At 40.9% G+C, this 12,245-nt stretch overlaps 1 protein-coding gene and 1 long non-coding RNA gene across 3 annotated transcripts in view; one reads left to right on the top strand and one right to left on the bottom strand.

Annotated features, from left to right (window-relative positions):
- LOC309492842 overlaps positions 1 to 12,245 on the top strand; it is a 66,909-nt gene that overhangs the window by 53,426 nt on the left and 1,238 nt on the right. The gene's annotated exons all lie outside the window — the stretch shown is intronic.
- The window catches only part of LOC309492651 (uncharacterized protein), a 7,184-nt gene continuing 2,270 nt past the window's right edge, over positions 7,332 to 12,245 (bottom strand). Inside the window, exons 4-9 of one of the 2 annotated variants that reach the window (XM_082161653.1) lie at positions 10,151 to 10,175; positions 10,010 to 10,042; positions 9,844 to 9,879; positions 9,676 to 9,757; positions 8,732 to 8,779; positions 7,332 to 8,140 (exon numbers count right to left, since the gene is read on the bottom strand). In XM_082161653.1, the coding sequence (XP_082017779.1) occupies positions 8,122 to 8,140; positions 8,732 to 8,779; positions 9,676 to 9,757; positions 9,844 to 9,879; positions 10,010 to 10,042; positions 10,151 to 10,175 (243 nt within the window). In that variant the 3' untranslated portion in view covers positions 7,332 to 8,121. The other variant, XM_082161652.1, reaches the window with a different exon arrangement.

Below are 12,245 nucleotides of genomic sequence, written 5' to 3'. Positions count from 1 at the left end.
TTTTCTTGGTACTGAATCTTCCAGTGCACATATACAAATACAAATACAACAAGAAACATAGTAATACAAATTCTAAGAATAAAATATATTAAAAAAAATAATAATAAAAAAAATAAAAATAGTATAAAAAGTAAAAAAAGGGGTCACAGTTGGGTTTAGTCTGAATAAACATTTACAGATTATGAACATATTTACAGTATGTTGAGTAGTATGAATTATAATATAAATATAAATATCACCTGAGTTAGAGAATATTACACTAGACAGTGGGAGTCTAGTGCATGTTACAGATTATGAACATATTTACAGTATTTTGAGTAGTATGAATAATATAAATATAAATATCACCTGACTTAGAGAATATTGCACTAGACAGTGGGAGTATTGCACTTACAGGCATATGCATTGGGGGGCATGTTAAGTGTTCAGAAGGGAAATGGCCTGTGGAAAGAAACTGTTCCTGTGCCTGGATGTTCTTGTGGCCAGTGATCTGTGTCGCCGTCCTGACGGTAACAGTTCAAACAGGGGGTGACCAGGGTGAGTGGAGTCTGTGATGATTTTACCTGCTCTCTTCCTCACTCTGGAAGAGTACAGGTCCTGGAGGGTTGGCAGGGGGGCACCAATAATCCTCTCTGCAGTCCGGACTGTCCGTTGTAGTCTCCTGATGTCCGATTTGGTAGCTGAACCAAACCAGACAGTGATGGAAGTGCTTAAAACAGACTCAATGACAGCTGAGTAGAACTGGATCAGCAGCTCCTGTGGCAGATTGAACTTCTTCAGCTGGCGAAGGAAGTACAGTCTCTGCTGGGCCTTTTTCACAATGGAGTCAATGTGATTTGCCCACTTCAGGTCCTGAGAGATGGTAGAGCCCAGGAACCTGAATGACTCCACTGCTTCCACAGTGCTGTTCATGATGGTAAGAGGGGGGAGTGCTGGGGATTTTCTCCTGAAGTCCACAATCATCTCCACTGTTTTGAGCGTGTTCAGCTCAAGGTTGTTATAGCTGCACCAGACAGCCAGCTGTTCAACCCCCAGTCTGTAAGCAGACTCGTCACCATTTTGGATGAGACCGATGACGGTGGTGTCGTCTGCAAATTTCAGGAGCTTGACAGAGGGGTCTTTAGAAGTGCAGTCATTAGTGTACAGGGAGAAGAGCAGTGGGGAGAGAACGCACCCTTGGGGGGCGCCAGTGCTGATGGTGAGGGTCCTGGATGTGAGCTTCCCCAGTCTCACTCGCTGCTGCCGGTCCGTCAGGAAGCTGGAGATCCACTGACAGATTGAGGATGGCATGGAGAGCTGAGTCAGTTTGGCTGTGAGAAGATCAGGGATGATGGTATTGAAGGCCGAACTGAAGTCCACAAATAAGATCCGTGCATAAGTCCCAGGTCTGTCAAGATGTTGCAGGATATAGTGCAGTCCCATGTTGACTGCATCATCCACAGACCTGTTTGCTCTGTAAGCAAACTGAAAGGGATCCAGCAGGGGTCCAGTGATGTCCTTCAGATAGGCCAACACCAGTCTTTCAAACGACTTCATGACCACAGACGTGAGAGCGACAGGTCTGTAGTCATTAAGTCCAGTGATTTTAGTTTTTTTGGGAACCGGAATGATAGTGGAGCGTTTGAAGCAGCAGGGAACTTCACACTGCTCCAATGATCTGTTGAAGATCTGCGTGAAGACTGGGGCCAGTTGGTCAGCGCAGGCTTTTAGACAAGCAGATGAGATGCCGTCTGGGCCTGAAGCTTTCCTAGTCTTCTGTTTTTTGAAGACTCGGCTCACGTCCTCCACACAGACCTTAAGCTCAGGTTGGATGGCAGAAGGGGGGAGGAGAGGGGTTGCAGGAGGTGATGGTGGATGTGTGAAGTGCACATCAGAGCGGGTGTGAGGTGTGAGTCTGGGCTTCTCAAACCTGCAATAAAATGCATTGAGAGTGTCAGTCAGTTGTTGATTCTCCACAGATGGGGGGGATGGTGATTTGTAGTTGGTGATGTTCCTCAGGCCTCTCCAGACTGATGCCGGGTCGTTGGCTGAAAACTGGGTTTTCAGCTTTTCAGAGTAGCTTCTTTTAGCAACTCTGATCTCCTTTGTCAGTCTGTTTCTGGCCTGGTTATACAAGATTTTATCCCCACTTCTGTAAGCATCCTCTTTGGCATGACGAAGCTGTTTGAGTTTCCCAGTAAACCATGGTTTATCATTAGTGAATGATAAGAATGTCCTGGTAGGAATGCATGTATCCTCACAGAAACTGATATATGATGTTACAGTATCTGTGAGCTCATCCAGATCGGTGGCTGCAGCTTCAAAAACAGTCCAATCAGTGCAATCGAAGCAGGCCTGTAGATCCTGCTCTGCTTCATTGGTCCATCTTTTTACAGTCCTTATTACAGGTTTAGCTGATTTCAGTTTCTGCCTGTAGGTCGGTATAAGATGAACCAAACAGTGATCAGAGAGCCCCAAAGCTGCCCGTGGGACGGAGTGATACGCATTCTTTATCGTGGTGTAACAGTGGTCCAATATATTACTGTCTCTGGTAGGACATGTACCAAGGACAAGCCCGGCAGATGTAGTGCGTTGTCCGGTATGGCTTCACTCAGCCAGGTTTCAGTGAAGCACAGAGCAGCGGAGTTTAAAAAATCCTTGTTAGTGCGGGTGAGGAGAAGAAGTTCGTCCATTTTGTTAGGAAGAGATCGGAGATTTGCAAGATGAATACTGGGGAGTGCAGTACGGAGGCCGCGCTCGCGGAGTTTCACCAGCGCGCCAGCGCGCTTCCCGCGTTTGCGTCTGACCGCGCGTTTGAACAACACCGCTGCCCCTCCGACGAGAATGTCCAGTAAAACGTCTGAGTAATCAAAATCTGTAGAAAAGTTGTCTGGTGTGTGTTTCCTAATGTCCAGTAGTTCGTCTTTGGTGAAACTGATAGGAAAAGAATGACTAAACGCAGAACAAACCAACAAAAACAACACAATAACTGGAGAGCTCCACACCGAGGCAGCCATCCGCGGCGCCATCTTGTTCGCGGGAGATGCAAAAACGTCTGGGAAGAAGAAGAGAGCGCAATAGTTTACGAGGCAGACACGCCATGATTGCTGTACAAGATGTCGATATTTTTTCCGTTGAAGCTGTAATGTAAAACAGTGGTGCACGTTCGGATTAAGTTTCGTGAGTTTAGTGTAAATCAACATTGTCATGTGAAACTGTAGACGCAGTTGAAAAAGAGGTTCGGTCGATTGCGTCATCGGACGGAGAACGGTGTTGGAGACTGGTTGAGAGCACGAGAGAGAGTTGCTAGAGCCGCGAGTTTCATTCAGAACACTTGTTTTTCCGTTAGTCTGACTAAGAATTTTTGAGCGTCCTGCTGTTTTTCTGGGTGATCTACAGACCGTGTTGGAACGAGACATTTATTTTTTCTGAGAATCATTTGAGTGCACTTTTCAGTGCGCGAGAATGCTTATGTGAGCTGATTTGTTTTTGGGAGACTGACGATCGTCAATGGTGAAGATTTGTTTTTGAAAGACGTTTTTTTGTGTGATCCAGATCATTTGATCTATGCGTGCCGCGTGCGAGCTAGGCTGAGCTGCGCCATTTTGTTCCAGAAAGTTCCTGAGTTTTCCTGGGCCACGCTGAAACTTTTCTGTGTTTTTTTCATTTTTATTTGCCCTGCCATCCTTACGACATCTCACTGTCCTGTCTCAGCTGTTCATTAAATCGTTACAGCTGTTGTTCAAGTCATCGCAAGTCATCACAGGTCATCACATCAAAGTTGTCATCGCCACAAACTGGTACAACAGTTCGATACGCACACGCACACACACACACACAAACACTTCACTGATAACGAACTGAGTGTTTGAACGAACTGAGTGTTTGAACGAACTGAGTGTTTCAACTTTCAATTTGTACTGTGCTTGTGATAACTGAGTCGATTGGAGACTGAATCGTAAAACTGATTCATAAGAATCATTTAAGTGAAGTCAGTGTGATCTATTCAAGTGAAAGAGGTTCTTTGAAGTGAATAATTTGTGTTGAACTATAAGGGTCTAACATCCAGTGTTGTTTATAAATGAGTTTGTGCCCCTATACTGACATTCATTTTGGGGAAACACTTTTGAGGTGTTAAAAAAAGGGTTTGTTTTGAAAGTGTTAACTATTTGAAGATCTTTCAAGAAAACTGTTTATTTTTTATTTTATTAATTTTTTTTGTTACTTTTTGGTATTTTATGCTATTGAAACAGATCCTTCCAGCAGAAATATAATTTACAAAGGGAAGGAAAATAAATTACTAATTGTTAAAACGTAAGACATTTGACAGTTATTTGTGAACTTACCTTGGGGTAGGGGCGTCTCACTTGCACTATTAGGATTAGGTGGGTGGGGATGTGAATTTAAATTTATTTTTCATTACATACACTTCAGGAAGCCACCGTATTGACATACTCACCTGAAGCCTACACTGCCTATTCCTGTAGTCTATCCTCACATAGTGTAAGGTAAAACATATACACATAACATGCATATTGAGGCTCAAAGCACCGGAGCGGGGACTAGGATCCTTTCGCTTTTAAGTCTTCCAAGGTAGTGTTTTAATTTTCCCCTACGAGGCAAGACTTACAGTCCCGTTACAAATGCTTGATAAGGCAGTAGAACTGGCAATACTTCGCAAGGCTTGTTTGGTCATGCCATGCTTTTAATGGCCGCCAAACAGGAAGTAACCATAGAGTGAGCAGAGGGAGTGGCACACAGTCAGAATTCAGGAGAGGGCTCCCTCTGTTGGCGTGGCGTTACACTCCAATATTTCACGAAACAGATTTTTTACATTTATATCAAATGTTTTTCTTCTGATTACTGTCACTTGATGATTTAAAATTAAAAGTAAAATTTCTGAACTTTTTTGTCACACCAAGAAGGAAATTGTGTCTTTTTCTCCAACATCAGGATCTTTTCAGGAATGTTACTACTTTTTTTAGGGCTAAATATTTTGTAAGTTTTATCAGGATTTCTTCTCTCTCTTGCTTTAGTTATCAGTAATGCAGTAAAGTAAAACATGCATTCCTCAACTCTGAGAATGAGTTAAATATGTCATTCAATACATTTCTGGAGAACAATTTCATGAATGCCACAAGTGTAAAAATGCGGAACAAATTGTTAAGGTTGATGATTGGCACATTCTTTAAGAAAAAATGTGAAGTAAACACTTCTGAGTGTGCTTTCCTCATTTCTTTCCTTATTCCTCATGCTTGTCTGATCTTCTTTAAAAACATTTGGTGTAGAAAAGTTCAAGATACACTTTCCGTGAGACTGAATCACAATGTGAATAAATGGCAAAGAAACAGCAGCTGACCATAAACATTTTCAACAACAAAAGCTTTTATTTTTTATTATGTTTATTTAATTAAAACTATAATAATCGTTTTGCTTTATTTTAAAGGAACCGGCCAAAACTGGTACTGCAATCACTTTCAAATTACTGTAGAGCGGTGTATCCCCTTTCCCTCCCCTTGACTCGAGGTTGCCAGATACACTGCAGGATCCAGCAGGAACGTAGGCTGCTACAAGGAGCTTCCAATGGCAAGTGACAGGTCCTACACATTAAGTTTTTTTTCTGTTAATTATGTTTATGCTTCATGAAAGATGTTTTGCGTATTTTGGATTCATAACGAGGTCTTTTAGGTTTCGTAACGTTAGAAATGTTTTATCCGACACGTTTGTAGCTGCAGCTGTGGTAACTAGAGCAGAGCTGGCAACCCGGATGCCGAAACACTACTGACTTCGTGATTGGTAGATAGGTTCAGGCCAAAACACAACATGACAACATCAACATCAGTTGAGGGCTGCAACTTCACTTTTAAATGACAATTTCCTGGCCGGACTACTGTTGTCAGTGATATAAGTATTTAAAATGAACATGATTTATTAATGTCTAGTGACATATCAGGGCCATTTTATGATTAATCGAAATACATTTCTTACATACAGTTCCTTTAATATCATGTGCATTTTATATTTTGCGTGTTATATATAATTATATATTTAATTTATTACCATCTTCTTTAAAATATTGATATCATATTGATAAGTATCTTTTATAGAACTGTGTGTGTGTGTGTGTGTGTGTGTGTGTGTGTGTGTGTGTGTGTGTGTGTGTGTGTGTGTGTGTGTGTGTGTGATTCATTATGGTTTGGTCTGACCAAATAAAAATGTTTATTCCTTTTAGCCTACTTATTTTGATGTTAGAATCGTACTTTTTCTCAGAGATAAGGACAAACCATAAAATGCCCCTGTGATGAAATGTGGAAAGAGGTCAGAGGTCCAGGTCAAAGTTCACCATCCATCATTTTGGCACTCTGTCCCATAGATATTATATATAAAGGCCAGATGTCTCGTGCGCGCTGCTGGCCAATGGAGGTCGTCGTCCGCACACGGCAGCCATCTTGCCACAGGGTGCTCGCTCACTCGTAACATGGTGCATGTACTTTTAAATAACCATAACTTGCTCAATTTTCTACCGATTTTCAAACGGTTTGGTTTGTTATAAACATCAGAGATGTAGTCAGGACACTGCATACATGAATAATTATAACAATGGACTTCCATATGAAAGAATTATAGCCACGGTATAACGTTTGTAAGAAACCAAACCGTTTGTAAATCCGTCAAGATTTCAGCGAGATAAGAGAATTTGTGTGCGTGCTGATCACTCACCTTAATTAGGAGGACCAAAAGTATAGGTGATCCACCCGGAAGTAAAAAATCCTCCGCTATACCTTTAAGATGATGCCAACTGAATCAACATGCACCAATGCTAAATTTTCTATATACCCTAATCATTTGTTATATCACATGTATTCTTTACTTAATTGAGCTCATTGTCTCTGCTTTAAATGAATGCATTGTTTAAATGAATACATTGTTAGCTAACTGCATGATTTGTACAATTCTGAAATACGTAACTTGCACACAGTCATGTGTCAGGCGTTGGAGTCATCTCTCCTGGCCATGGGAGCAAATTCAGCTGCATAATTCATCTTGTGGTCGGTTATTCTGTCACAGTTCTAAAAGTCCAAAGGTTTCAGATACAAGGTCATTTAATGAAAAAATAAACTCAGATAATAACTCACAACCAATAACTGACCATGAACGGAGGAAACACAGGAACTTAAGTATACAGTGCATGCAGAATTATTAGGCACATTGATTTTCTGATCATATTTTTTTTCCAGGCACATTTGACCAATTCCAAACCACATTAATCATAATAACTACAATTAATTTTGTATTTAATCATTTAAAAGTGATATATAGTGATATAGAATTGTTCATGAAGGCTGGAAATGAAAAATACCTTATATTCAGGTGTGCAGAATTATTAGGCAAGTTTTCTATTACAGATAAAATAAGCTAAAAAAAGAGATTTTACTCAGAAAGAAAAATCAAAAATTATGAAATGCCCATGAGAAGAATGCAATACTAATGTAATACTAGAGATTGCAGTTAAGGTATGACCATTGGACAGTGAAATGCTCATTGGGTCAGCAGGGTCAGACAAAAAACAGGTGGAGAAGAAAAGACACATGCTAACTGCAAAAGAATGAAGAATGAAGGTGAAGAATTAAGTGTGAAACCATCAGGAACCCTTTGGTCTTCAGCGCCACCATTTTCCAGAACTCAAACCTACCTGGAGTCTCCAGAAGAGCAACGTGTCAGGATCTCAGAGACTTGGGTTAGGCAAAGAATCCTAAAAAATGACCCCTCTTAATAAGAATCACAAGCTGAAGTGTAGTGAAATACATGAAGACTGTTTTTTATAGGCTTTATAGACAGACAGATTGAGACTCTTGAAGAACCAGCTGTCATGGTCGAACAAGACAGGAAGCAAAAGCAGGTTCTCAAAGCGTTTATTAGACTCAAATGGTCACACAGAACAGTAACGATTCGGGAGGGCGGCGACTCAGGCTCGTGCAGGGACTAGATGGTCTGTGGTGCGCTGGTGCAGTGACGGTGAAGAATCCCAATCCCGGTGCTAGAGTGCGGTGAATCCAAGGACGGTGACCAGGAACGGCAGGAAGACAAGGCTGGACCAACACAGAACGGCAACTCCACGGGAAACACAGCAAACACAGGACCTCAACCAAACAATCCGACACTGGAACAGAGAATGGTGTGAGTATATATAGGGAACGGAAATGAATCGCAGCTGTGAACAGTGATTGTGATGATGATGATTATCAGCTGGAGCACTGACAGACACGTGAGCGGGACAACGCCCACTCACACATAAACAAACATAGACACGAGACAAGAAGGAAACAATGTATTCAACAACCGTGACACCAGCACCAAACTATACGAGTGCGGATTAGAACCCAGAACCTCTGACACGGTTGATTCTGATTGACACGAAAATTCTCGGCACTGACAACATATATTAGGTTCTTTTTATCTCCACCAGATTATTAATTACAGATTGTTGTTGAATTATTGTACGGTTGAAACACTTATTGATGGATTACATGAGACAAGATTGATTTCAGTATCTTTCAACATTCCTTCTGATGCTCATTCGGTAAATGAGGATCATCAGATACGACCTCCAGATCCCTGTGTGAAACAGATTCAGATTAATCTTCATCAGCTGTACGTTACATCATCATCATCCTCATCATCATCTGTCTCATCTCTGGGATGATCCTGTGATGAAGTGAAATAAGTCTTTCTCTCAGTTTGATTCACTCACCTGTTGTCTGGATCATCATCAGTCTGACAGATGAACCTCTGAAAACATCTGACAACACACGGACACTTTATTATACACACTATTATTATATGAGGTCAAATCATGAGTTATATTTTCACCTTTTGGTTTCTTACACTAAAATCTATACAAATATATATGAATTCTTACTCTAGAAAGCTGTTCTACTAAAGTGACAGAATCATAAAATAATCTGATCAAATGAAAGTAAATGTGATTGACGATGACCTGGGGCCTCATTTATAAACGTTGCGTACGCACAAAAGAAGGCATACGCCGCTCTCTACGCAATAATTGGTATTTATAAAAAGCAAACTTGACGGGAAAATGTGCGGTCCTTCACGCAAGCTCTGACCCAAGCGTACACACAAAAACGGGTGAAATGAGAAATGGCGACACCGTCGGCAGATGGAAGAAACACGTGAAAGTGTGTGAAACTGTAGATCGTTGTGTAAAAGAAATGGCAATACTGCCTCTCATAAAAAACATGGAGACTTCACAAAGCAAGTCTTAAAATTAACAGCCTACATGAACACCCGTTTGATCGATCTGCAGTGTAAAACAAACAAAAATCAAATGAAGATTACAACAGAAATGCAAATTAACACATATTTGCAAAAAGATATAAATATGTTCTGCAATAATAGTAGCATGTTATGCAATTCATCCTCATAACACATCTGTAGCTTGTCAGATGCAATCAAATGGATGGTAATAAAATGCCATGATGCCATCACAATGCGTAATGACGCACAATGGCTGGTCATGCGCTTCACGCTTGCGCGTGAGTGAAGTTACGTTTCTTGGTTTTCCTCTGTGTTTGCCATGATTTCGCAATCTATGAATATTAACTTGTGGGCGTTTCACGGTCTATTTATGGGCAACTATGGGCGTGACATGAAGTTATAAGATCAGTCTGGACTCACCTGAAGATCCTTTTACGCAGTATAAAACAGATGAAGATGAAGATGATGAAGATGAAGAGAGCAAACAGCCACCACAGCTGATCTATACAAGTGATCAAATATCAGATCAGCTGATCTATAATGATAAATCAATATTAGAGTTGATGTTTAAAGCTCTTGATGTTTTACCTGAGATCTGGAGAGACGGAGTCACTTCATTCACATCTTTAAAACACACAACGATCACAAATATCAGACATATGACAGAAAACATTCACACTGGACTGAGTCTGAATCAGATCTGAATCAGTGTTTTATTAGTGAATTAGACACACGTTTATCAGCTGAAACTCACCTGAGTTTGGAGTCGCTGCAGTTTCATTCCTCACTGAAAAACACATTCACAATCATCATGATTCACTAACAGAAGATTCAGTTCAACACAGTTTAGTCTGATTCAGGACACACTGATGTTTTACGCAAGAGTCTCTCTCACCTCTGAACAGGGTCTCCATACTAAACTGTGATGAAAGAAACGAAGCATTAAAGCAGCATTTATAGAGTTAAGCAGCATTAAGGATTAAATATGAATTATTGTTTGTTTAGTGTTCTTATGAACCGCAAGTCTAATGATTCATAATTAAATCAAAATAACATTATCATAATTGCTGTGTGTTTAAATAGAGTGGTGCAGGTTTGACGTTACTAGGATTAGTCTTCCTAGAAATGTCCGGGAAGCAGTCACACTCTGTCAGTTTAAATCTAGTCTAAAAACACATCTCTTTAACCTGGCATTCACAACGCATGATGTAGTCAGCCAATTAAAGTCTACTTAGTGGCAATTTCTGAGAACTGTTCCTGAGTGGGATCTGCCTTGGCGTCAGCTAAACGTGTCAGTGAGCTTCTATGTATTGTATTCTGTTCATTCCTCGTGCACTAAATTATCTCTTAGTGGAGGTTTTCCAAAAGCCTATTCCGGCTTGTATGCCAAAAATGCTTCCCTGAGTTCACATCGAAGGTGTTAGAGCTGTCCGCTTTTCACCCTCCACCTTTCTCCTCCGTTGAGGATCAGAGGCTGAATGCTCTGTGTCTGGCTTCTCCCCAGATGTTTGTGCGTTACTACCGGCTGGATGTCACCAGAAGCTCGGTAGCACATTCTGTTTTGGGGGTGGGGCCTTCTTAGCCCTTCCCTGCGACCCTCCTTTTTCCTTTCCCATTGGCTTTATGCCCAGCTGCACCTGCACTACTTCCTGAACTTCAGCCAGCTCCTTTCCTGTCTGCCATTATTGGACAAACTGACTAATCCAGGGGCATGTTCAAGTTCAAAACGGTGCGCAACGTTTTTTAAACAGAAACGGTGATGCGTTGAACACACTGTTCTGATGACGCAAGAGTTGCAACTATGGCAGCTGAGAGGGCCATTCTTTGTGTTCTTTATGAAGTCGGAGCCTGATGAAGTCGGTATAAATATGTGTTTAATATTACAAAATATGCCCGATGTTACTGCACTTGCCGCCCAGAACAAAAGAGAACATCCCAATCGAGTGAAGGGATTGCTGAAACTGAAATGGAAGCACACATCTTACCTAATTCAGACTAAAACACATCTATTTAGCCTCACATACCGACTTTATTTGTAGTTCATACTGTTTTAATACCCTGTATTTTCTTTCTCATTTTTAGGAAAAGCACTTAATTACCATTGTTTATTTCTATACCAATACACTTGCAATGAAGCTAAAAATATAAACAACTACATCATTTTGTTGATATCCTATATTTTTTACAATAAAACTTTCGACAAACATTTCTTCTAATATCCTCAGTTGTTGCGTATACCGAGCTGCACATAGACAGTGGAGCTGCATCAAACAAATTTGTAAATTACTTTCCTTGAACCCATTGTGCGAGTTCACTTTAATACCGCGTGCTTTATATACATGTTGCTGCTGATTGGACTGCAGTTCTGACACACCCACCAAACAAGAGAAAACGTATCTCAAACCCCGTTGCACACCGGTGCACGCCGCTTCCAGGAAACATGACGTTCAACCCGGAAACCGTAGCAAAACGTTGCGCACCGTTTTGAACTTGAACATGCCCCTGGATTAGTCAGTTTGTCCAATAATGGCAGACAGGAAACAAAGGAGCTGGCTGAAGTTCAGGAAGTAGTGCAGCTGGGCATAAAGGCAATTACACATTGGAGTAAATGAACAGGGGGTGAATGGGCCGGCAGGCCATGCACATTCCTGTCACCAAGCATGCATTTAAATTCCTGCCCGGGTGTGTATATATATATAGATAGATAGATAGATAGATAGATAGATAGATAGATAGATAGATAGATAGATTCAACGTCACCATCAGCTTCCAACAACTCTTTCAGTTTTGATCTAAAAACATTTAGGCTACAGTTAAGTGTATAAGAGCATGATTATAAGCATAACTGTCATGATTCATGTCTGTCTTCTATGTTTAATGCCTATTAGTCTCCCCAGGTGTCTCTGGTTAACCACGTCCCCTTGTTATCTTGTTTAGCTTGTTTGCCTCTTGTACTTATGTCGTGGAATAAAACGTGAAACTTTTTAGCC

The sequence above is a fragment of the Leuciscus leuciscus genome (assembly GCF_965113295.1).
Source record: "Leuciscus leuciscus genome assembly, chromosome: 1".
Taxonomy (NCBI): domain Eukaryota; kingdom Metazoa; phylum Chordata; class Actinopteri; order Cypriniformes; family Leuciscidae; genus Leuciscus; species Leuciscus leuciscus.
The sequence above is the reverse complement of the archived record's forward strand: the minus strand, read 5'-3'. Positions and strand labels throughout refer to the sequence as shown.